At 55.4% G+C, this 24998-nt stretch overlaps 1 protein-coding gene across 1 annotated transcript in view; it reads left to right on the forward strand.

The window, feature by feature from the left end:
- Nucleotides 1-4053: 4053 nt before the first annotated feature.
- Nucleotides 4054-24998, forward strand: part of KIAA1671 — an 88089-nt gene continuing 67144 nt past the window's right edge. Inside the window, exons 1-4 of the mRNA XM_081114168.1 lie at nt 4054-5606; nt 7682-7769; nt 10302-13064; nt 19261-19395. Coding sequence (XP_080970294.1) covers nt 4069-5606; nt 7682-7769; nt 10302-13064; nt 19261-19395 — 4524 coding nt within the window. The 5' untranslated portion in view covers nt 4054-4068. The remainder of the gene's footprint in view (nt 5607-7681; nt 7770-10301; nt 13065-19260; nt 19396-24998) is intronic.

The following is a 24998-nucleotide window of genomic DNA, read 5'->3' on the forward strand; positions in this document are numbered from 1 at the left end:
TTGAACCTGGGACCCTTGAGTCCGCAGGCCGACGCTCTATCCACTGAGCCAAACCGGTTAGGGCCATTGGTTGCTTCTTAATGTGTGTCCTGATTGGGGATCAAACCTGCAACATAGGTGTGTCCTTGGCCAGGGCCTGTTCCCCTTTCCCTGACTATCAGCTCCACAGGAACAAGGCTTTCTGGATATGTGTCCCCAGAACTCAGGACATAGTGGGTGCTCAGTGACTGAATGAGCTAAGGAAGCAGCCATGGGGATGGAGAAGAGAGGATGCCTGCATTCCAGTGACGTGAGGCATTGGGCTGTTTCCGTCTGGGGCCTGTGGATGGACGAACCACACACATTTCCTGCGTCCTGGCCCCTCTGGGAGGCCCCGGCGTGCACGTGGCCCTTTGCACAGCCCCCCACACACTCGCAGACTGGGGAGGCCAGGCCACATTCCGGAAGATACTGCAGGGTGTCAGGACTGGCTCGCACCCCTCACCAGATGGTGGCATTCCCAGGGAACAGCACCCAGAGATGGCTGAGTGAATGACTGGTGAGCTCCCAGATCGGATTTGAGGGTATAATTATGAAGAATTGGCAACAGCTGTTAGAATGAATCAACGCCTCTGAATCCGAGCGGAAACGCTGCCAAACTGTTGGCTTTTGAATGGAAGCAGCTCTCTGGCCTCCTCCCGGTGCGCTTCTCTCGGATTTCCCCGGAGACTTTGAGCTCCGTGGCTGCACCCCCAGCACCGAGCCCAGGGCCTGGTTTGTGGGAGGAGGGTCAGAAGGATGGACGAATGAAGGAATGCCCTTGAGAGACACCTGTCACATTTCAGCAGCTATTGGTCTCGGTGACTCAATTCCCAGGGAAAATGGTTTTCTCTGCATGAAATCATAGGAAATGGAATTTTAAATTTTGCAAATCAGTTCAGTGAAATCAAGCCTGAGGACTTGGCAGGTTTAGCAAAAGCAGAGACGTACCCATCGCCACCCTCTGCTCCAGGTGCTTGGGGTCTGACTGACATCCTGTATCTCCTGGTCTAGTGCAGCCTCCTGACCTCCCAGGCCAGCCTTGCACCCGGTCTGTCCCCCAGGGCGACCTCCATGATGATTTAAAAAAGAGATGGCTCGCCCTGGCCTGTGTGGCTCAGTTGATTGGGTGTTGTTTTCTCCACCGAAAGATTGCAGGCTGGATCCCTGGTAGGGGGTGTGCAGGAGGCAGCCAGTCGATGTTTCACTCTCACATCGATGTTTCTCTCTCTCTCACACTCAGTAATTATGTAATTGGTGTTACGATGTGCCAGGCCACTGTGTTGACTACTGGGCATTTAGGGTGCCCTCTGGGGGCTTACCAGGGAACTAAAGCACTATTATTAAATGTAACCGTGTAGCTATGGATGAAGCCTGCCGAGTATCTGTGGGGCTCCGTGGACATATAAGAGGGAGATTGTACTAGGTTGGAGAGGGCCAGGGATGTCTGAGCTGTGATCTTAGGGGTGGGCCTGTGCCTGCGCAAGAGGGGTCTCTCAAGAGAGCAGGCACAGCATGTGCAAAGGCCCTGAGGCAGCATTTGAGAACCACTAAGAGACGCAAAGTACAAACACTACTGAGCAGGAGAACCAGGAGAAACAGCTCCCAGATCAGCCAGCACCTGAGTGTTCAGGAGTCACCGCCACTAAGCCAAGGGAGCCTTCCAGAACCACCACTACCAACTCTAGGTGGCTAATCCTCCTCGCCCTGCGCTCCCATGTACCCCTTTATAGACCATGATGGATGCTTATTGCCCATTGCGTGTGTGTGTTCCCCACACAAGACTGTGAGTTCCCCCGAAAGCAGGGGATGTTTCTTGTTCACCTCTGTGCACATAGTAGTTGCTCAGTAAACATGTATCAGAGGAACGGGGGAGATTATTACTGAGCACCTGCTGTGGACTCAGCACCGTTTATGTGCATGTATATGTAAGGCTGCACTATTGAAAAGCCGCAAGGAGCGTGAGTTTGACAGGCTGGGGGAGATGCCAGCGGACGCAGTTGGAGCTCCAGAGCTTTTGTACCGTCTGTGCACAAATCACTGGAACCGAGGCTGCCGTCCCTGTCTCCCCAGTCCTGTGGAAACTCAGCCTGCAGGGACGAGTCTCCCCCCGCCCCGCTTCCCCCCCTCCCCCCCACAGGCTCCTGCCATGGGAGCGTGGGGACAGCCCTGCTGGCGATGAGATATGACACCATTGGCTTGCTCTGGCGGTCATACATCCCCAGCCAGGGCCTGCCGGCTCGGGTAAGTGGGGCTGGAGTGTCCAGGGGGTGGAGGGCGCCTGCGAGTTCTGCCGGGAATTTTCTCTCTGCCCTTGGAGTCCTGTCATTGCCGTGTCTCATGTTCGGGTTGTGTCTGTGACCCTGAGCAGGGCGGCCAGAGGTCATGGGGGCTGGCTCTGAAGGTGGACAGATTGCGGGCAGGACCCCCGGTGTCACTGCAGGTAGAATTCTCCCTCTGTCAGATCCCCTGGTTCTCCATCTCTGTCCCTCTCTTCTGCTTCTGACGTGTCTAGACAGCGTTCTCTGGTTTGGGGAGAAGGAATCTGTTAGCACCATCGAGCGTGTAAGGAAGAGAAAATATCAAAATCTGTCTGCCTTTCTCTCCCGCAGGCTGCCAAGTGAGTCAGAGCCGGGGGCAGCCGTGCGGGGCCTCGGGAGGGACGCGGGAGGCTTGCATCGAACTGAAACCCCCTCCAATGTTAGTCCATCTAGGTGGGGGCAGGCTGGGGGCAGTTTTTCGGGGAAAGGGGACTCTGGTTTGAAGGTGGGGACAGGGTGGGGGAGGAATCAAGAGCAGTGACTCGTCTGGCAGTTTTTAAGACCCAGAAAGGAATAAAACATAATTTTTCAAAAAGGCAGAGTTTGAATGGATTGAGGACCTGAGGTCAAGTTTTAGCTGTGTGATGTAGGCAGGTCAGAGGACCTCTCTGGGCCCTTTCCCTTTATCTCTGTAATGGAGATACCGCTCCTACCTACCCCTGGGGGTTGTCGGGGGATTAATGAGAGAAGAGGGCTCCGCTGCTTTGAGAGAGCAGGTCCTACATAGCTGGATGGACAAGGGGCTGTGTCCGAGCCGCATAATGAGGTCTGGTAAGCATCATACCCACCTCGGAGGGCTGTGAGGACGATATGATTTCTAAAACACGGGGAGCCCTCGGCTTACTTCAAGCCCCCATCCGTGGTATGTGTGCCCTCGCCATGAGCTGTGACTCTTACGGAGACTATGAAGGCAGCCAGCGAGAAATAGGCATCCATTAGGAAAGAGCCCAAAGGCAAATAGGAACCATGAGTGAGTGAAAGGTCAAGGTGGCTCTTCTGAAGGGATCTGGAAGGGTGGGGGAGGGGAAGATAAAGGGATGGCCGTGGGGTCGGGGGCTGAGGCTTGGGCTCTGTGGGCCATCCGCCACCCCTCTGACCGCAGGGGCTCTGGCTTTGGGCAGCTGTGTGAGCTGGGGCTGGCCACTTACCCTCTCTGAGCGTGGCGCCCCGCACAGGCTGGTGCGGGGTTCAGCTGGGATGCCTGAGGCCAGGGGGTGGGGGTGCGGCTCTGAAGTGGGAACGTGGTGACAGGAGATGGGGAACTCGAGGGTGCTGTGGGGGGGGGGGGGGGCTGATGCCGGGAGCACGCAGTGTGAGCGTCACATCCCCGACGTTGCCTCTTGCTGTCTGAGTGACTTCAGGCCAGTCGCTTGGCCTCTCTGAGCCGACTTCCTTATCTGCACAGCAGAGATAAGCCCTCCTTACCTTGAGCTGAGCTCAGGGGAAAGTCCTGGAGAATGTTGGCGCCTTCCCCCCCCCCACCCCCCCCCCCCCCCCCCCGCCCTTTGATCTGGAAGGAACTTCAGAAACAGCCCGCAGCTCAGAGGGATGGAGGGACTGGCCCTGGCTTGCCCAGCGAAGTCAGTGGGGAGCTGTTGTCCAGAATTTGGGGCTCCAGCTGCTTCGACTGGACGCTGATTGAATTTTAAATCCCCCCCCTTTTTTTTTTTCTAGCAGTGGCTTCTCCATTTCGGATGTTTTGAATCCCCATGGATCCACAACCGTAACCATGGTGACGCGGGTGGAGGTCGGCTCCATCACGCCCCTGCCAGGAGTGCCAGGCCTCGGGGAGATCGCCAAGGAGGAGACCCTGACGAGGACCTACTTCCGCCAGGTGGGCGACCCCTCCGGGGCCCCCTCGGCGCGGCTCCTGGAAGGAAAGAGCCCCCTTAGGAGCCCCGCACGCCTGCTCCCTCTGCCCAGACTCGCCCCCAAGCCCTTCTTCAAGGAGAAGGCCCCGGCCGTGAAGTCCCCGGGGCCCAGCCCGGCCAGGCCCCCTCCCTCCTGTGGGTCGCCCCAGGACGCGGCGGCAAAGGACCCCAGCGAGAAGATGCCCAGCCTGGGGGGGCAGGAGGCCGGCGACGGGGACCTGCGGAGCGGTTCGACCCTGTTCCCCAAGGCCTCCTTCCTGCGGCCCAGCACCAGCACCCTCTTCCTCTTCGAAACCACCAAAGCCGGCCCTGTCCTGGGGAAGGGGCTCAGTGAGGGGGCCCCCGAGGCCAAGGCCGGGGTGTCTCAGGAGCCCCCCTCTGGCTCGAGGCCTGAAGTGGCCGCCAAGCCCGCCCTGCCTGCCCGGAGGCCTGGGGGGACCCTGCCCCGACCGGCCTCCCTGTCACAGGACACCAGGCCGGCCGCCCCCCGAGAGGACACGGGCCCCAAGGAGCCCCTCTCCAAGGCCAGCGGCACAGGGGACATGGACAGCCCCGCGGGGGAGCCCCAGCCTCGCCCCAAGAGAAGGCCCGTGTCTGCGATTTTCACGGACTCCATTCAGCCTCAGAGGGCAGGCCCGGGCGGGGCGGCTGTCGGGGGGAGAGCACCCCCCACCCCGCCCGAGAAGACGTGGGTGAGGAGGCCTCGGCCTCTGTCCATGGACCTCACGGCCCGGTTTGAGAGCAGAGAGGCCTCGCTGAGGAAGGCCGCTGGTGAGGCCACCGCAGGTCCCTCCGGCCAGCGCCGGGGACCCGAGCGGCCCAGCCCGGAGCCCCGCGTGGACGGGGAGTGTCCAGTCAAAGCAGAGGCTCCCCTCCCCGACCCAGACGCCGACTTCCTGGAGGTGGCCAAGAAGATCCGCGAACGGAAGGAGAAGGCGCTTTCCAAGCAGGCCGAGCTGGGCGGCCTCAGAACTGCGGGGGGCTCGGCCAGAGTTACCCCTGGCGACCCAAAGCCTGGGGAAGAGAAAGCCAGGCTGGACACAGAGCCAGACAAGGCTCCCGAGTCCCCCTCGCCCAGGCCGAGCAAAGGCCGAGAAAGCGCGGAGGTCAAGAGCAGAGCGTCCGATGGGCAAATCCGGACCCGGGGAGAGTGGGTCTCCAGGGGCAGCGTCAAGAAGCGCCTCAGCCTGTTTGGGGAGGAAAGCGCCTTGGCCGTGGGGTCTGAACCCCCACTGGCCAGCCCTGAGTCCCCATCGGCTGCTCCGGAGCCCGAGAAAGCGGGACTGAGCGTCCAGGATCGGATCAAAGGCTGGGCCACCGAGAGCTCCAAGGTCAAGCCGGAGGTCAGGAGGAGGGCGTTCCAGGCTCGGCCCCTGTCGGCGGATATGACCAAACTGTGAGTGGGAATGTCCCATGGGGTTCACTCTGTCCCGGAGCTGCCTCAAACCACCCACCAGAGGCACCCCCCCCACCCCCCTGGGTGAGGCACTGCAGGCCCCAGGTCTGTGCTGGGCACCTTACAACCTCCTCTCTGGGTTCACCCGCAGCCTCAAGAGGAAGTGGCGTTAGCTGCCATTTCTCAGATGAGGCATGTGCCAGCATTGGGGCCAGGAGCTGGGTTTTCTTGTCTCTTCTCATCTTTGCACTGGGGAGATATTGTGCCCATTTCACAGATTGGGATAGGAAAGGCGAAGGACCGTGAGGAAGTCGATGTATTCCAGCTCAGCCTGTCTCCATAGCTAAGCTTTCTTCTCCTAAAGTCTGGGGTCACCTAATGTATGGCCGAAACCTCCACGAGTGGCCGGCAAAATAAAACCAGATGGGTCAAGATATCTTGAGCCTCGGTTTCTTCATCTCATGATCCTAAGACCTTTCTTAAAGGTAAAGACCCAGAGCATAATACCGGGAATCACTCTGCCCGTGGAAAGCCCTCAATGCATTGTAGCTTTAAATGATATTATTAACCCTGTTAGTTAGTGGTCATTTTCTAAGCTCTCCCGGCCTCTGATATCTCTTGTGCCTTTGTATTCCCACAAATGGCTTCTTGCTTACAACAGGGAGATGCCACTGGGCGTGTCGACTAGCTCAGTAATGACATGCATGCCACTGACATACTCTGTTGGGGATGGAGCTTCCAGGGGGCAGGACCTCTGGGCAGGCTGCCCTCCCAGCCCTGGGAACTAGGGCAGCCAGCTGGGCCAGAATTAGACCGCTGCTCTCAGCATTTAGAATCACCGAGAAAAAATAGCAGTGCCTGGGTCCCACCTCCCGCGATTCTGATTCAGTGGGTCTAGGGCAGTGATGGCGAACCTTTTGAGCTCGGCGTGTCAGCATTTGGAAAAACCCTAACTTAACTCTGGTGCCGTGTCACATGTAGACATTTTTTGATCTTTGCAACCATAGTAAAACAAAGACTTATATTTTTGATATTTATTTTATATATTTAAATGCCATTTAACGAAGAAAAATCAACCAAAAAAATGAGTTCGCGTGTCACTTCTGACACGCGTGTCATAGGTTCGCCATCACTGGTCTAGGGAGAGGGGCTTCTCGCTTGGTTGTTTTTAGAGCTTCCGGGGTGATTCTCATGTGTGGGCCTGAGAACTCCTGAGCTCAGCTAACAGAGGAAGGGGCACCAGTGTCAGGGACCTCACACGCCTCCTCTCCCTGCAGTGCCTTGGATTAATCCCACTGGACAGATGGATAAACTGAGGCTCCAAGTGTGGGTCAGGTTTCAGAGGTTTGATTTCTCTCTCCTTTCTTTCCTCTGCAGCCTCCCTCCCCCCGCCTAATCTGTAGGCATCCAATCTAAGGAACTTTTCAGAGCTCCCCTTTCTCGCTCTTCCCCTTCATAAGTGGGAAAACAGGCCCAGAGAGGGACAATAACTTGGTCAAAGTCACCCGGGGAGGCAGAGACAGGCCCGTGCCCCCACACATTCCCCCAGTCCAGTCCCGTGACCGGTGTGCAGTGGGGCTGCTGTTGTGCCTGTGGTTCCTAACAACAACCATTAATTATTCCTCCCGGGCTTCCCTGAACGCCCTCAGGTAGCTATTAGGGCTTGGGGTAGCCTCCTATCCGCCCTACAAAAGGCGATGGGGAGGTGTTAATTATCCCCATTTTATGGATGAAGAGACAGAGGCTCAGGTGAGGCCACAAGCCTGACCCAAGCTCCCTTGGTGGGAGGTTGGTAGATCTGGCATTAGCACCCAGTTCTCCTCCCCCCAGCCTGGGGCTCCTGGTACCCCGATAATGCTGTGTTTAAGGTAGGCCATCCCTCCTGGGCCCTTTTCTGTTGGTTTGGTGACCAGAAAGGAAATGTCTTTTCTCAAAGCAAATCGGGCACTGTTGCTTGGATGATCTCCGATTCCACCCTGGGTCCCTGAGCTGGCTGTGGGGTGTGGGATGGAGGGAGTCGTCGCTGCTGGCCCAGCCACGTAACCTGGATCTCTGTACCTGGATCTCTGTCCCAGGTTTTCAAGTTCAGCTTCAAGCAGTGAAGTCAAGTATGAGAGGTGCTCGGAGCCGAGTGGCGAGCTTGCTAAGGAGCCGAGAGAAAAGGTGAGGAGTCACTGTGTTTGGTAGCCACACTTACTGGAAGGGCTTTTCTGACCTACGAGACCCAGAAAGAGTCGGAAGCCTCTCACGAACAATAAGACAGTTTTCCCTCGAATGCTGGGACTGTTGACGTCCCTTCCGGCATGCTGGCCGCGAGCCCCCGTTCCCTCGCGTTAAATGCTTTTTACAAACGAGATCCTAGGTCTGTATTTTTTCTGTGCACAGAGGGAAAGGGGCATGGCGTTCCTCTGTGAGAATGCCTGCTTTGTGAAGAAATTAATAAAGCTGCCCGGCCGGCGTGGCTCAGTGGTTGAGCATCGACCTATGAACCAGGAGGTCACAGGTTCGATTTCCCGGTCAGGGCACATGCCCGGGTTACGGGCTTGATCCCCAGTAGGGGGCGTGCAGGAGGCAGCTGATCCATGATTCTCTCTCATCATGGATATTTCTCTCTCTCTCCCTCTCCCTCTCCCTTCCTCTCTGAAATCAATAAAAACATATTATTAAAAAAAAGAAATTGCCGTAACCGGTTTGGCTCAGTGGCTAGAGCGTCAGCCTGCAGACTGAAGGGTCCCAGGTTCGATTCCAGTCTAGGGCATGTACCTTGGCTGCAGGCACATCCCCAGTGGGGGGTGTGCAGGAGGCAGCTGATCGATGTTTCTCGCTCATCGATGTTTCTAATTCTCTATCCCTCTCCCTTCCTCTTTGTAAAAAATCAATAAAATATATTGTTTAAAAAAGAAATGAATAAAGCTTAAAAACTGTTCATAGAAACCCCTTCAATTTCCCTAATTATGGTCCCTGCTTCCTTCTCAACCCTGACTTTCACCTACCAGCCACAGGAGGGAAATTACCGGCAATTAAATTGCTCAAAAGTATCTTTATTTAGTTCATTTCGTAAGAAAAAACTCATAAAAGAACTCCTAGGTGTAACTGGGTTGTGGATAATCCCTTCGGCAGAGTTGTAGTTTTCTAAAACAGCTTTAGTGAGGTATCACTGACCTACAGTGAACACACGTGGAAAGCGTACAGGTGAGGAGTTCGACATGTGTCCTGCACACCTGCGAAGCTGCCATCACAATCCAGACAACCGGCATCCGGCACACCCAGGTTCCCGCCTCCTCGCAATCCCTCCCTCCGCCGCTTCCTCCTCCGAGCAACCACTGGCCTGCTTGCTGTTGCAATAGATCCGTTTGCATTTTCTACATTGTCCTATAAATGGAGCCAGTGCTACCCCCCCCCCCCCCCCCGTCTTCCTTCTTTCACTCAGAATAGTTATTTTGAGATCCGTCACATTGTAGTGTGTATTAATAATTCACTCCTTTTCTTTGCTGAGTAGTATTCCATTGTACGGGTCAACCACAGTGTATCCTTTTCATCCTTTGATGGACATTGGGGTCGTTTCCAGTTTGGGGCCCATTGCAAATAAAACTCCTTGTAGTCACATCAAAATACTCTAATGGCAACAATGGCAAGAACAAAAAGAGCCACGTGAAGCAAGTTGGGTGAAATGTTACTGTCGTTGAATTTAGGGGATAGGTTGAGGCGACCTTATTATTATCTCTGTAATTTTGTATACGCTTGAAAACTTTTTTTTTCTTTTTTAAAATTAACTTTAGGGAGAGAGAGAGAGAGAGAGAAAAATAGAGAGAAACATCGACTTGTTGTTCCACTTACTATGCGTTCATTGGTTGAGGGTTGTATGTGCCCTGACCACCTGCTTTTAATCCTCTGGGTTACATACCCAGGAATGGAATTGGTGGGTCCTGTGGTTAATTCTCTTTTTTAACTTTCTGAAGTAGACTTAGCTCTAACAGGAAAAAAAAAAAAGATTTAAAAAATTACTAAGTAGTACATGCATGTTATGAAAATCAAACAGAACCAAAGTATGTCGGATTAAAAGATGAGTTTTTTCAGCTTTATTCCTTCCTCCTTACTCACAGTTCGATTTACATCTTTACTCTGTGGTCCATCTACCTGTGTATACACACACAGGTGCAGTTTTTTAAAAAATGGTCTTAAATCATAGATACTGCCCTGCAGCTGCTTTTCCCCATCGACACGACGTTGTGTGTGTCTTGGGTGCTAGGACAGTGGGGCCCACCCTCCTGGGGATGCAGGGGCCTGTGTGGATGGATCAAAATGGACTGAGCCACCGCCTTTCAGACGGGCACTCACGTTGTCTGTGCGCATTTGCTTTCACAGACAGTGCGGTCTGAGCTTCTTGCTCACGGAGACTTGTACTCATGAGCGAAGAAGGAATCTTGAGCGGAAACTGGCCGGATGAAAGGAAATGAGAATTTTAAAATCATGACAGATACACTGAATTGTCCAAAAGTCGACACGACTTCTACTTTCTCTCCAACAGCGTCTGAGGGTGTCCATTTCCCCACATCCTCACCCAGATTGGAGGGTTCTGTCTTTAAATTGTTACAGTTTATGATTTTAAAAGCAGCCATTTCAGTGACCTCCCCTCTTCGTTTCCATTTCAAATCCTTTAACTTAAGTTTCTTCTTTTTCTTTTTTTTTTTTCAGCCAAAGGAAGGGCCTGGTTTGGACGGAGCATCTGCTCCAAGGAGCCCCTGGAAGCCGGGGTCCCCCGGGGAGAAGTCCAGGCAGGCACCGCGGAAGGACGGTTCTAACCAGGTTCCCACCAGCTGTCGCGGGGCAGGCTCGGCGGGGGCCCTGAGCTCCTCGGACGGCGCCCCGGAAGACGAGGGGGGCTTCCAGACCGTGAGGGCCACAGTGTTTGAGCATCACGTGGAGAGACACACGGTGGCTGACCAGTCGGGACGCTATCCCCCAGCCGCACCCCCTGGCGCTGTGACCCACGTCTCCGAGCCCCGGCCCAGGCCCAAGAGAGGCTCGTGGCTGGGGAAGGACCCTCCAGAAAAGACGACCCTCAAGAAAGAGAACTCCAGGTGGTCGGAAAACCCCGACACCGAGACAGTGGGACGGACTCCCCTCTTGAATGGTGACCCCAAACCGGATCACACGCCCCTCCGGGCAAGGCCCCCCCTGGGCGAGCAATGCAGTAGCCATCCCTTCCTGAAGTGCTTGGAGCAGCCTCCCAGGTCACAGCGGGTTGAGCCCAAGTACGACGTCATGCACACAGTGGGGGAGCGTGCACACAGTGAGGCTGTGCCCACGGCGCCGGAGGAGAAGGCCGTGGAGCTCCGGAGCGGCAGCGGCAGGTCCCGTCTCTCGCTGAAGGGGAGGCAGCTGTCCCCCGAGGCCGCCCCCGCTGACCCAGAGCGCAGGCCGGGCAGCCAGGCGGGCTCCGTCCAAAGGGCCAGTCTGCTTTGGGAAGCCCAAGGGACGCAGGCGGTCAGCAGGCCCATCCCGGACCCTCGAGAGCCGCAGGGCACGTTCGGGGGCAGCGGCCTGTCGCCCACGTGGAGAGGTGGGGCGCCCGGGGGCTGGCACAGAGCCACGCTGGTGGTCAGCGATGACATCAGCCCTGGGGTCCCCAGCGAGCGCTCGGCCAGCCCCTGTGGCCCTGAGGCCGCCGGTGTGAGGACCGTCCAGGCCGCCAGCAGCGAGGCCCAGCACCAGGGGCCCGAAGGGGCCAGGAACAAGCCAGGAGGCTGTGCTTCCGCGGGAGAAAGGGCTGCTCCCCGCGGCTGCCCTCCCGACGCCCCTTCCAGAGCCAAGGGGGAGCCCTCGGACCTCCGAGCACGGCCACCCCCTGACGGGCTTGTGCAGAAAGGGCCCCGAGTGGTGGCTGCCGGGGAGGCCGAGCGGAGGCCGGCCCCGGCCCCGGAGCCTGAAGTCAGGATGCGGAGGGGGAGCCCCGGGGACCAGAGATTCGACAAGTGGAGGCGGCGGACATTGCCCCATGACGTGAAGTTTGAGGAGTTCAGCTTCCTGGCTTCAGAGGGGGAGCAGCCGGGCCCCGATGATCTGAGCCCCACCGCAGGCGCCGTGAGGAAACGTCTACCATCCCGTAACAGGGTGGAGGCCCGGGAGGCGGACCCGGCTGTTTCCCGGGACCCGGCCCTCCCAGCAGTGAGCCCAGGGCCGTCTGGGGAACCCAAGGCCACCTTTTTTGCGGTGACATATCAGATTCCCGATGCTCAAAAGGCAAAGGGTGTTGTTAAGCCAGGGCCCGAAAGCTTGACGGAACATTCTAGAAAAATAGCTCCGCCTCCATCGCCTCATCCTTTAACTGCCACCTTGGTTTCTCCCAACCCTGAAGAGCCACTGGAGACCGTGGGCAGTAAGAGCCGGGCGCAGGGCAGACGGCGTGACAGCGCCAGCTTTTCAAACACGCTAAAGCCAACAGATGTTTCATCGCCTCCTGGGGACAGGATTCTGGATCTTTCCACCGAGAGAATCTTCGATGCAGACGCTGTATGTGCCCATCGGCGACCAGAAGGCCGCACTGGGTTTCAGAATGACTGGAGGGAAGGTGGGAGCAAGACGTCCCCCAGTAGCGTTCCCCAAACCATCAGGAGGAGGAGCGAGGTGGTCAGCGAGACGTCCCCGGGCAAAGTCACAGGTGGCTACAGATCCAGCGTTCTTGACATTGACGCCCTGATGGCCGAGTACAAGAAGCCAGAGGCTCCGGAGCGGATGGAGGGGCCGCCCGCAGAGCCTGGCTGGGCCCAGGAGCGGCCAGGCCAGCGAGGCGGGGTGGAGCGGAGGCGGAGGAGCCTGAAGGAGGGGCCCGAAGATGAGGGTCCCCGGAAACAGGCCAGTTTTGCTGAAACAAACCACAGTTCTAGTCCAGCCTCTGGCAGGCAGCTGGCCGAGAGCCCTGGGGCCGCCACGAGCCCCAAACTCAGCTCTCCTCTGTGGGCTCTGCCGCCCGGGGCTCCTGAAAAACAGCCAGGGGCCTCTCCCGTCCCCGGGGGTCCGGGGAAGAAGGTCTCGGGAATCGCTGAGGACGAGGCCAAGGCCTTTGCTAGTAAACATCACGGTGCAAAGCATCAGGATTACCCGGCCGCCTGGGAGGACCCCAGCCGTGGAGCCGGTGTGTTGGCCAAATCCTCCCCAGCGGACAAGAAGAAAGGGACCCCGAGGAAATGCACCGGGCGGGGAGAGGAGGGCCGTGTGGCCCAGTGGGGTGACCACCCGCTGGACTGTGGCAGGTCACCGCTGGACGTCAAAAGGGCCTATTCGGAGAAGGGTGCCCCTGCCAAAATCCGGGAGGGCCTGTCCATCATGCAGGAAGCCAGAGAGAGGAGGCGAGAGCAGCCCAAAGGGAGGCCCAGCCTCCCTGGGGAGAGTTCGGAGGCCAAGGAAACCAAAATGGGGCCCTGTCGGCGGGACTCGGGGACTCGAGACAGTCAAAAGGTGAGTATGAAGGCTGTTTCTGTGTTGTGAGGCGCTGGTTACACATGAAGGCCAGGGGTATCAAACTCAGAACCTACGTGGGCCAGGGGGGTAAGGAAATGAGAGTCGGCCCGGGTGTGAGACTCTAGGGCAGTGGTTCTCAACCTTCCTAACGCCGCGACCCTTTCATACAGCTCCTCATGTTGTGGTGACCCCCAGCCACAAAATTATTTTCGTTGCTACTTCATAACTGTCATTTTGCTACTGTTATGAATCGTCATGTAAATATCTGACATGCAGGATGTATTTTCATTGTTACATATTGAACATAAAGCACAGTGATTAATCACAAAAACAATATGTAATTACATATGTGTTTCCCGATGGTGTTAGGCGACCCCTGTGAAAGGGTCCTTCAACCCCCAAAGGGGTCGCAACCCACAGGTTGGCGACCCACAGGTTGAGAACTGCTGCTCTGGGGAGTGGTGGGGATTGTGGCTAATGGAAAGCTCATGCCTTGTCTGAAGGGACAAGTGCTGCTCATTTCCTGCTGGTTCTTGACAAGTGGGAATGGTGGTCCTGAGAGGGCAGGTCTGGTTTATCAAGAGAATCTGAAAAAGCAATCCAGGTTTTTTTCCCCATGAAATGAGGACAGCTTACTAAAAAATTCTGTTCAGTCCAAGTGAATAAAAAGAAAAGTGTCTGCTGGCTTCATTTAGCCACGCGTTTGAAACCTCTGGCCTAGAATGATGATAATAGTAGGTATCATTTATTGAGCACCTGCTGTATTTCAGTGTGTTGTGTCAAGTTCATTATTGTATCCCAGAGGTCAGCATTCTGCTTGACATTTTGTGAACGTTCAAGAAATATTTGTTGAGTGTGTGAATGAGCCATCGTATGTGAGCCTCGTATGGCAATCCCTCTTTTGTGGTTTGGGTTTCCACAGAAGCAGGTTCTGGAAAGTATTGTTTTAAGAGGTGATCCTCAGAGGAGCTGGAAGAGGAGTGGAGGGGGGAGGCAGGGAAGGGAAGGCAGGTGATGAAGGTACCACTCTGGGCTTCTAACCCTCATCCTCACTGGAGGCCTCGGGGGAGCAGCACAGACCACTTCCAAGCTGTCCTGTCCAAGGGGCGAGGAACCTGGAGTATTTATTTTCTGGTTTGCTTCTGTCTTTGCCCGAGGCTATTTTCAGGGCTTTTTAACGTTCAGACTCTTCCATCCCGCCTGGCGCCATGCTCAGTAATGGAAGGAAAAACCCTCACACACCCTGGCTGGTGTGGCTCAGTGGTTGAGTGTCAACCTATGAACCAGGAGGTCACAGTTCAATTCCCAGTCAGGGCACATGCCTGGGTTGCAGGCGCAATCTCCAGTGGGGTGTGTGCAGGAGGCAGCCAATCGATGATGTTCTTCTTTCATCATGTTTCTATCTCTCTATATCCCTCTCCCTTCCTCTCTCTCTAAAAATTAATAAAAACATCATATATATATATATATATATATATATATATATATATATGTATATGTATATTTTTTTAAAAAGAGAGAGGGGGTCCAACCTGGAAAGGGATGTTGTGGAAATGCAACAATAGAATTATATCAACGGAGATCATGAGATGAAGGTTCACCCAAGGTTAGGGGTGGAGTTTGGCTTTGAACCCACCTCTGCCACTTACCAGCTGTGTGTAAAGCAGGAACTTGGCCTCCTCGAGCCTCAGTTCCCCACCAGAGTTAACAGGGATCCCTGCCTCAAAGTCCTGTTCCTAGGCTGAATGGAGATAAAGCACCCGGCACACGCTGGGCACCCATTGGGCATGAGTTCAGGGCCTGCCCCTGGCTTCTGCACAGGTGCTTCTCAAGAGGGGAGCCACCTGTCCCCACCCCCAGGGTTCTTGTGGGAGCGCGGGGAGAGGGAGGAGACCAGGGAAATGGGACACTGAGGCTGTTTGCAGTGCCTCCTCGGGGCCCTGCTGGCAGCGGAGCCTGCAGGGTGGAGGGCCCGCCCGGCCTTGGACGCCCGCCCCGGGTGTGCGGGCCCAGCAGCGCTGTTGTCAGGGGATCTGTTTCCTCACTAAGGACTGGGAGGCCTTGGACCAGCTCCCGTTGCTCTCCTCTCCTGCCCAAAGATATCTTGTTCTTCATCTTTAAAAAGTGAAAACCCACACATGCAATACAGAAGTGCACAAGGTTGGTTGCTGAAAATTCAGACCTTACAAAAGTGCCTAAAATAGTGTTCCCCCCGGTACCCCATCCCCTTTTCCGTCCCCCAGATGCAGCCAATGGGGCAGTTTTTGATGCCCTGTGGGACTCTCCTACATGACAGATTGTCAGTCATATATATTTACTGATAATCGTTGTATTTTCCTTATTGCAGAAGGTAGTGCATGCTTGTGTAAAACCTAAAATATTATAGAAACAGACGGTTTAGAAAATCTCCCCCGAAAGGATGAGTCTGGGGCAGGAACTGGGGCACGCCCCTCCAGGCCCATTCACGCTTCTCAGACTTGCACAGTTGGCCCTCAGGGCCCATTTGACAAAGCTTGAGACTTTCTCTGTTGTGACAACTGGGGGAGAGTGTGATCCCGGCATCTAGTGGCTGGAGACCAGGGGTGCCGCCCAGCCCCTCCAATGCCCAGGACGGCCCCACTGCAGACAGTCATCAGCCTCACGGCGACGAACGCGGCTCCCAGGCTGAGGAGCCCTGGACTAGACACAGACAGAGGTAACGCCGAGTCTAGGAAACAGGGCAACATTCTTCAGAGCATCTGACAACGTGCCTTTTTTTTTTTTAACTTAACAGTAAAAAAACAGTTCTATTACCTCATTATTTTGAGTGGCTGCAAAGTATCTTATTATGGGATTGAGCCCCAACTTTTTTATCCAGATTCTTGTTGATGAACATTTGGGTGGGTTCCAGTTTGGGGGTTAGAAGCAGGAGGTATGTCGTTGAGCATTTTGAGGCACATCTTTGCTTCCTCGGTGAGGACTTCATGATTCACAGCCAGTTCCGCTCATGTACCGTGCATGAGCGTGATTGTAATTAAAGTGCTCCCTCCCTCCCTCCTGCTCTCCCCCCCTTCTTCCCTTCCTTTCTCTCTTTCTTTTTTTCACTTAACTAACATTTATCGAAACTTTGTCCCACGCCCGATTATTGTATTTCACGTAATTAAATTACTTATTTTTGTTTCGGAAGACAGAATGTTTTCACATGGCTCTAAAAATATTTAAAGGTATGGAGTAAAAATTCCCCCATACCTCTGGTTCCCCATCTTCCCATCCCTCCCCACCCAGTAATTACTTCCATTCTTGTTTGTGCAAATTCCTTTAGAGTTTCTTTCTGAAAATACAAGCAAGTAGGAATGCATATTCTTGGTTTTGCCTCATTCTTTTCCCCCCCACAAAAGAGCATTCTGTGCAAGTGGTTGAAGCTTTGGTCGCCTGTGGGAGGAACCCCCTAAAAGAAGGCGATGCAGGGGCCTCACCCCAGACCAGTTCGATTGGGATCTCGGGGGTGGGGTCCGCCTTTGTTTGCTGTAGACGCTCCCAGGGGATTCTCGGCGTGAGGGTTTCTGCTGAACCCACAGAGCGGCCACTTGCCTTTTCTCGTAAACGCGTCTTGGAGAGTTTCTGGATTCAGCCCACGGAGAGAGGGCTCATGCCTTCTGGTCGCTGCACGGGTGGGAACACAGGCTCAGAGAGGTCTGCCTGGGTGGCCTGAGTCACAGCTGGTGTGTACGTACCTTGTGCGTGCCCACGTACCTTGTGCGTGCCCACGTACCTTGTGCGTGCCCACGTACCTTGTGCGTGCCCACGTACCTTGTGCGTGCTACGTCATTATGCACATGCGCAGGTTCAGCCGGTCCTCGAATGACGTCATTCCGTTCAGCGTCGTAACCAGGAGAGAGAAAAATGGCTCCCCTGCCGGGGCCACTGTCTGTGGAGTTTGCACGCTCCCCCCGTGTCCGCGTGGGCTTCTCCGGGTGCCCCGGTTTCCCCCCTCGCTGCAGAGGTGTGCGCGCTGGGCTACTCGGTGGGTCTGCATCGTCCCCGCCTTGGTGAGCACGGGTGTGCGCGGCCCTGGGACGGACAGGTGTCCTGTCCCGGGTGGGTGCCCGCCTTGGGCCCCGAGCTGCCGAGAGAGCCCACGAACTGGAGTAATGGGTTGGAAAATCATCTTGTGTGTTGTTGTTTTTTAATCTTTACCCGAGGAATGAAGATATTTTTTTCCATTGAGTTTTAGAAAGAGTGGAAGGGAGGTGGGGAGAGAGAAGCATTGATTGGTTGCCTCCTGCAGGCGCCCCTCCGGGGGCGGGGATTGAACCTGCTCTCCAGGTGGGTGCCCTTGGTGGCGAATGGAACCTGCGACCCTCTGGGGCACAGGCCCAGCCTAACCCTGGAGCCTGGCTAGCCAGGGCCATCATCTTGTTTGCAGTCATCTTTCTTAAACGTATTTATAGCTCACATTTAGTTCTGTGCTTAATATGAGATGTTTGGGGTCTTTATTTCGAGGTGTGGGGATGTTTTTGTGACCAAATACATGTCCTAGGAACTTTTGTTTAGGTCAATGAGCCTGTGGTCCAGCTGGTGTCGTGATCCCTTGTTTCGCTTACAGTCAGTTTCCCAGGCCCTCGGGGGACGCTCAGTGTGGACGTAGTGGACGTGCGCGGGTTCAGGATGGCGGTGGCCTGTGCAGGGGTGGACGCGGTTGTCATTTGCAGGACCCGCTGGTTCGCCCCGCAGCGGGGCTGTCCCGCTTCGCATCCTCACCGTCAACAACAGGGCACGTTGCCCTCGGCCTTGCCAGCCGGGCGTGGCCTCAGACTCTGGGGCGCTCGGCCCCAATGAGTGCCCCGCGCCCTCGTCTTGTCCCGAGGCTGAGGCCGCCTGTATTTCCCTCCTGTAACCCGCTTGCTTACCCTCCGCCCGCTTTTTTCATTCAGCTCTTTAGGAGGAAGATGAGCCCTTTGTGCTCTTCTGATTTGATGTCTCCCCGGACTGCCACTTGGGCAGAGCCGGGACGGGGCCCTAGCTTTGTGACTTACTGGCTGTGCCACTCTGGGCACTTGGCCAGACCTTTCTGAGCCTCAGTTTCCTCATCTGCAGAATGGGGATCCTCCCTGCTTCACAGACTTGTTGGGGGTTTATCAGGAAATCATGTGTGGTCCAGCCCCAGGCCCCGGGGCCTGATGGGAAGGAGGTTTGAGGAGCTACACTTCCAGGTTAAGCTTCATGCCTTCACTTATTTACTACATTTAGTCAGTGTTCTCACCCCAGGCCAAGTCCTGCTCCGCACGCATCTGCCTGTAGACCTACCTTCCCCTGAGATGCGGGGAAACTGGGAAGGACCAGCCAGGGAGGGACGAGGAGACCCAGAGAGTCTCATACGGCATCAAAGAAAGACTCTGGGGCAAGAGATCGGGAATCCAGCCTCGCTCTTCGCTGGTGCTGTGTGTCCCTCAGCAGGCACCATCGCTCTCCGGGCTGCCCTGCCCTTATCTGTGCGGGGAGAGTAGGAAACATGTAAAATCCATCCTGGAGTCTTGTGTGTACTGGCCTGTGAATGTATCCTGTGTACATAGCTGAGAGGGAAAGGAATGACAGGATTCAGACTCGTGTCGGTAGGAATATTTATGTACCTAGACATAGACTGTTTCTGTGTCTGTGCGTGTGTGCATATGTGTTTGGATGTATGGAGAGATGTCTAAAACGAGGGCACCCAGAGTTACCAGTGGCAGTAATAAGGCTGGATAACAGTTACGTGCTTCCTTTGACAGGAAGTCGGGGAGAAGAGTGTGAGACAAGTCAGGTGTCCAGGACCTGTACCCGTCCGCCCCCTGGTGGCAGCACTATGTCATACCCTTTCTGAGTGCAGATCCCAGCTTGGTTCTCCCCTGAACCTAGAAGCTGAATACTGTTATCATCCGTCTTTCTCCACATGGTCAAGGATCAGAGAGATTAAGGCACTCACCTGAGCGCACACAGTTATTAAATGGCTGAGGCCGGGCTGAATCCAGACTTGCTGATCCTGCATATTACCTCCTATCATTGAGACCGAGGGGTCAGAGTGTGTGTGTGTGTGGGGGGGGGGGGGGGGAGGAGTGTTGGAGCTTTAATTTTATTTTTCCCCCTTTTAGGTACAGAGTGGACTTTCATGGTGCGACCTGCTCGTCTTGCATCTGGCAAAGCCCCAGTAAAGTCCTTTCCTTGTGTCCTGTCTCAGGTGACATCACGAGACCTAGGGAGGGAGGAGGCCCTCCAGGACCGCGATCCGGCTCTCCAGCAGTTGTCCCCTGTGGCTTTGGGCCCCCGGAGGAGCCACAGCTTCTGCAAGGACAAGAGGAGCGGGGCCTTCGTGGTGAGTGATACCGGCGTGGCCGGAGTGGATGTGCAGGTGGTGCTGGTCCTCGGACACCACTGGGAATGTGGCCGTGTGGAGAGGCAGGGCTGGCCCGGGGGCCTGAGGGGTCAAGGCCAGGCAGGCACCTGTCTGGGAGTAAGGTGTTGTTGTCCAGCCCGCCCGCTGCGGTTCCCGATGTGGAGGAAGTTTGGAGGCTCTGCCAAGAAAGCCTTCCTCCCTCTCAGGTTTCTGGCCCAATGCGGAGAGGTAACCCCAGCTGCAGGCATGGACCCGTTAAGAGAACGTGTGCTGGGGTCTGAAAGTCCTGGGTTTGAATCCCGCCGGCCTCTCCTCTTAGCCTGTTTGAGCAATTTGCTTCGCTTCTCTGTACTTTAGTTTCTTCACTGGCAAATGGATCCCGATCCTTAATTCTGCACCTTTGGGAGGACAGAGTAAGGCTGTGCGTAGGGCCCAGCGCACAGCACAACCTCTGGTAGTGGCGGTCCCCGTGGGAGGCGGTGTTAGGCTGGCGGAGCCAGGTCGCCGGGGTTCAGAGCCTAGCTCTGCATGCGATGGGCCTCTGGCCTCAATTTCCTCGTTTGTAAAATGGGGATAATAATAGTGTCTACTTCACAGGGCGGATGTGGGGGTCGGATAGGGTCACGTGGGGAGTGTTTAACATGGTCCCTAGTTCACTGCAAACACCTTAGTCAGTGTTATTGTTATTGTTATTGTTATTATTACTGTTTTTTGCGTCTTCTGGGCCAGCACCTCCTCTCCCTCGGCCTGTTTCCGCACCTGTGGAAGGAGGCGGGTCAGTGATGCAGCAGGACCCGAGGAAGCTCCCTCCTCCAGAGCCTGTGTCCCCAAATGGGTTCCAGGCTTCACCACCTCTGATTGTCAGTGATTTCCTTTCCTTTCCTGTGTTTGGACTTTAGTTCCATGAAACTTGGAGATCTGCCGAGCACTACGCTTGCTCAGGAGGTCCCTCCCGGGCCCTGGGCCCCTGCGGGGGCCTCTAAGATAGGTGTTTCTTTAATGAGGCAGCTGTAGTCCTGCTCACAGGTCCTTTTTGCTCCCACAGTTCCGCGCATGTCAGCAATGCCCGTGCCCGGTCTCATGTCTCTGAGATATGGGATCCTCCAGGATGTAAATCCTAGGCCCATTCCTCCCAGCTTTATGGCCATGGGCAAGAAACTTCACTTCCCCAACTTTGGCTTCCTCCTCTGTAAAATGGGGTGAAGAGGGCGCCCCAGTAGGGTTTGTGCAGGGACCTGGTGGGGTAATGGCTGCAACAGAGTTAAAAAGCCGACCGTGGGGCTGGGGCGGCAGAGCCAGAGGAAGTGGACCTCTGGAGTCATCTGCCGAGCAGCCCCGGAGAGTTTGCTGGCACCAGATCTCAGCCACAGGCTTGCAGACTCTCATACATTTGAAACCTGCCTGGTGTTTCCGTCGAAGGCTCCCTTCCACTGAGTTCTGTCTTACCCTTTCCTCCATTCACTCTCCAGTGCACCGACTCAGCTTATCTGATCGTACTTGAACTTTTGTGTGTGGGGGTAAAGACAAAGGTTATAGAGAGAAAGCATTTAAAACCGGTCTTTTTATAGTCTTGGCACACTGGCACCCACCCTGGTCTCCCGGCTCCTCCTCTTCCACTCGCTGCCATTGAGGTGCCTTTGTCCTTGGAGTCCTGGCATGGCTTGCCTTGGCGCCGTCCTTCAGGCCCCCAGGTCCCTGCCCCACTGCTGCCTGCTTGATTTCTCTCCTTCAGAGGTGGGTGAGTGGGGCCTGAACCTCACAGGCTAGGGTGGAAGATCTAATTTCTCTGCTTCCAGGATTCATGCCTGCAATTCTAGGGAGTGGCCACCAGGAGGTGCTGATGTTCAGCTCACTTTCTGATGGCTTCAAAGCCTGACTGTGGGACCTTAGCATTGGGCTTTGCAGGCTGAAAGAAGTGGGTTCATGTTCCGGTTCTGCCACTGTGTGACCCTGAGCAAGTGACTTCAGGGACCTCCTTGAGCCTCAGCTTTTCTCCCCTAAAATGAGGATCGTCCTATCTGGCCGCAAGAGTATTTTTGTGAGCAGTGAGACTACTCAGCACTCAGGATGGTCAGTGGTCACTTTTCCTTCTTTCTCCCAGTCTCCTTCCTTTTTCCCATATCCCCTCCTCCTCTAGCTCCCTTTCCCTTCCTCCTCCTCCTGGCTCCCTCTCTTCCTCTGCTCTCCTTTTTTCCTCACTTTCAACTCTCTCATTATAAATGGGGAAACTGAGGCCCAGAGAGAGGGCCTGACTTGGCCAGAGTGACCCGCCAGGTGGGGCCTGGGGTCCTGTGCCCTGGGCCCTGCTGGTAGCCCCTCCTCGTCTTGCAGCAGGTTGGACCTGCATTTTGAGGGGGGTTCACTGATAACTGTCTGCTTTCATTCCCACACTGTGTTATGAATGATTTTGTGCTGTTGGTTTCCAATTTAGGGTCAGATTCTTCCCTGTTTCTGAGACTGTGTCTCAGACCTTGCTGGGCTGTCTCCATGTGGGGGAGTCTCACAGAGGAGGGACACGTGTGGGAAATCTCAAAGGATGAGCCGGTGTTTGCCATTTGGGTGTGGTCTGGGAAGAGGTGGTTTGCCCAATGGAAGGAGCAGACTGGGCAAAGATTTAGGGGCGTGACACCGCTCTACGTGAGGGACATGTTCCAGAGTCCAGGGGACAGCCTTGGGGAAGTGACTTGGCCTAGGCTCATACAATAGGCAGGTGCCACAGGCAGGACTCCACGTTCGGTGACATCAGAAATGACCTGAGCATCCTCCAGGGGCTGTTCTGTCTGCAGTTTCTCTCTTTCCCCCATCCTATCTCCCAGATTAAGGAAGGCATCACTTTCCTTGTGCGGTGTTCAAGAGTGGCCACCAGGGGGCAAGATGGAGGCGATCTAAATAGTACATTTTATTACTTCTTTTTAACCCCTTCTGCATTCGGACCTCTCTAAACCTGAAAAAGCCATGTTTCACGACCATTGACATTATTTTTAATGCATGCCAGGCTTAGGCACATGTGTCACTCAGCTCTGTTACCCATCAGGCTTCTTGTCAGTTTCCATTTACAAGCCAGACATCAGAGCTTTTGGGCTGAGGTGGGGACAGTTTTTCTGCAGCCTCACTGCCCTGGCCACCCTTCCCCCATTTGTCTTCACTGATGGCTCCTCCCCCTCCTCCCCTTCCTCCTCCTCCTCCTCATCATCCTCCTTCTCCTCCTCCCTTTTCTCCTCCTCTTCCTCCCCCTCTTCCTCCTCCTCTTCCCCTCCTCCTTCTTCTCATCCCCTCCTTCTCTTCCTCCTCCTCTTCCTCCCACTCCTTCTTCTCCTCCTCTTCCTTTTCCTCCCCCTTCTCCCCTCCCTCCCCTTCCTCCTCCTCCCCCTTCTCCCCCTCCATCTCTTCCTCTTTCATTCTTCTCCTCCTCCCCTCCCAAAGCTTATAAAGGTGTAATGTACAGATTATGAAATTCACTCATTTTAAGTGTATGATTTAATACTTTATAGTAAATTTACAAAGGTGCACAGCCATCACCCCTATCTAATTCCAGAAACTTTTCATCACCCCAGGGAGAAACCCGTCTCCATTAGCAGTCACTCCCGGCCCCCCTACCCCCAGCCCCCGGAGACCTCTGATCTGCCCTCTCCACCGGTTTGCCGTGTCTGGTGTGCCCTGCATGGCACGTGTTCTTCACGCCTGACGTCTTTCCCCAAGGCCAAGGGCATGCCTCTGGTGCAGCCGCTTTGTAGCCTGTCGGCCCTCCGTGCTGGACCGGCTCCTTCTTGTCTTTGTCACATTCCTGCCCCGGCCTCCCCTGTGTCCCCTGTGCACGGTCCAGAGAACTGCTGGCTGGGCACGAGGGGGTGACAAGTGTTTTCCTTTCTCTTTTTCCAGTTGTGTGTTTGAAGTGATTTCAAACATCCTGCCGTTGACACACCTGGAAGTTAGCGTGGGTGGTGTGCGGGCAGGTAAATAGCCATCCCAGACAGTGATCAGAGAAAACGGAGCTTATTTAAGGAAAAGGGGGTGGAGCTGGGATATCCACAGGGAAATGGGGCCGGCCATGGAGGCAGGTTCAGGGGTCAGCCCGGGATGAGCTGCCGCTGCCCGTTGCTCCCTTGGTTGCAAGTCTCCTGGGGTCCCTTAGAGGTTAGTGGATGTGTGCATATGGGGAATGGCAGGGGCGTGCTTCTTGGAGGGGGAGTCACACTGGCTCCTTTGTCCTGAGCATATTTGTCTTTCTTGCAGGTGGAACTCTTAGGGGAGGTCTCAGGGGAGGGTCTTAATAGAATTAATTCATCAGCTTTGCAGGTGTGTCCTTTCAGGGTCCTGTCTCCCCTGATCGGTGGGCACCAGGGCAGGGGGTCATTAGTCGATGCAGCTGGTCCTGAGGCAGCCCCGGGGCATTTGTCTGGGTTTGCTGCTTTTCTGGGCCTGGAGCTGAGCTACACCAAGGCCTAGGTGTTACCTTTAGGGAGGAAGGTCAGGGGGTCTAAACCGGCTGACCAGTGACATGCTAGGCGACCATAGGTTACCCCGGGGCCAAGGTTCTTGTTTTCCCAGGTTTACCCCTTGCTCGGCATCCAGGGCCTTCTGCCCTGATGAGCTTCTGTCCCTGGTCCATCGTCCTTGCTCTGGGCGGTTCTAACACCCTGTGCAGTGGCTCTGCCCTCGTGGGATGAGCTCAGAGGTACCTGTTTGGGGTCGGTAATCCCTGGCCCTGATGGGCTGACCCAGCATGGGCCCCTCCTTGTTACCCTGCCAGCCAGCATGGCTGAACTGATAGGACAACAGGAAGCCGTGGCTGAGATGTTTGGAGTGCTTACTGAGCTCTTGGCTCTGAGCACGTAACCACGTATGACCTCATTTCCCCTGCCAGTGACCCTGTAGGGCAGGCAGGCACTGTCATCACCCCTAATTTTCTTGAGGGAACAGAGAGGTTAACACCCCCCGCCACACACACACACACACACGCACACACACACACACACACACACACATCACACAGCTAGCTGGTGCTGAGCAAGGATTTGAACACAGGCCGTCTGCCCTCAGCGTCCACACCCTCGCTGGTGCCCTGGCTGCCTCTAGGAGACATGCCATCCTCTCCCTAGGTCTGTAAATTCGGATGCCTGCGTCCTGGCTGGCATGGCTCAGTTGGTTGGGCATCGTCCCTTGCACTGAAAGGTCGCTGGTTCGATTTCTGGTCAGGGCACGTGCCTGGGTTGCATTTTTGATCCCCGGTAGGTGGTGTGCAGGAGGCAGCCAATGGATGTTTCCTTCTCATATTGATTTCTCTCCCTCTCTCTCTCTTCCTCTTTCTTTCTCTCCGCTCCCCCCCCCCCCCGCCCCTTCCTCTCTCTCTCTCTCTCAAAATCCATTTTAAAGCCTTCAGATGCTGGGAGGGCCAGCATGTGGTCTGGGCCAGGGCTGTGGGGAGTGGGAGGAATGAGGTGGATCCAGGCCCCAGACAGTAGGTGCAGTGCCTGCCTGTCCCCACACAGGAAAGCAGACCCATGGGGAGGCCATCCTGCCGTCTTTATAGAGAAGCCAGGGGTCTGCAGGGGTCTGCAGTGCCACATGAAATTCTTCTGATG

This window comes from Myotis nattereri (assembly GCF_964212035.1).
Source record: "Myotis nattereri genome assembly, chromosome: 19".
Taxonomy (NCBI): domain Eukaryota; kingdom Metazoa; phylum Chordata; class Mammalia; order Chiroptera; family Vespertilionidae; genus Myotis; species Myotis nattereri.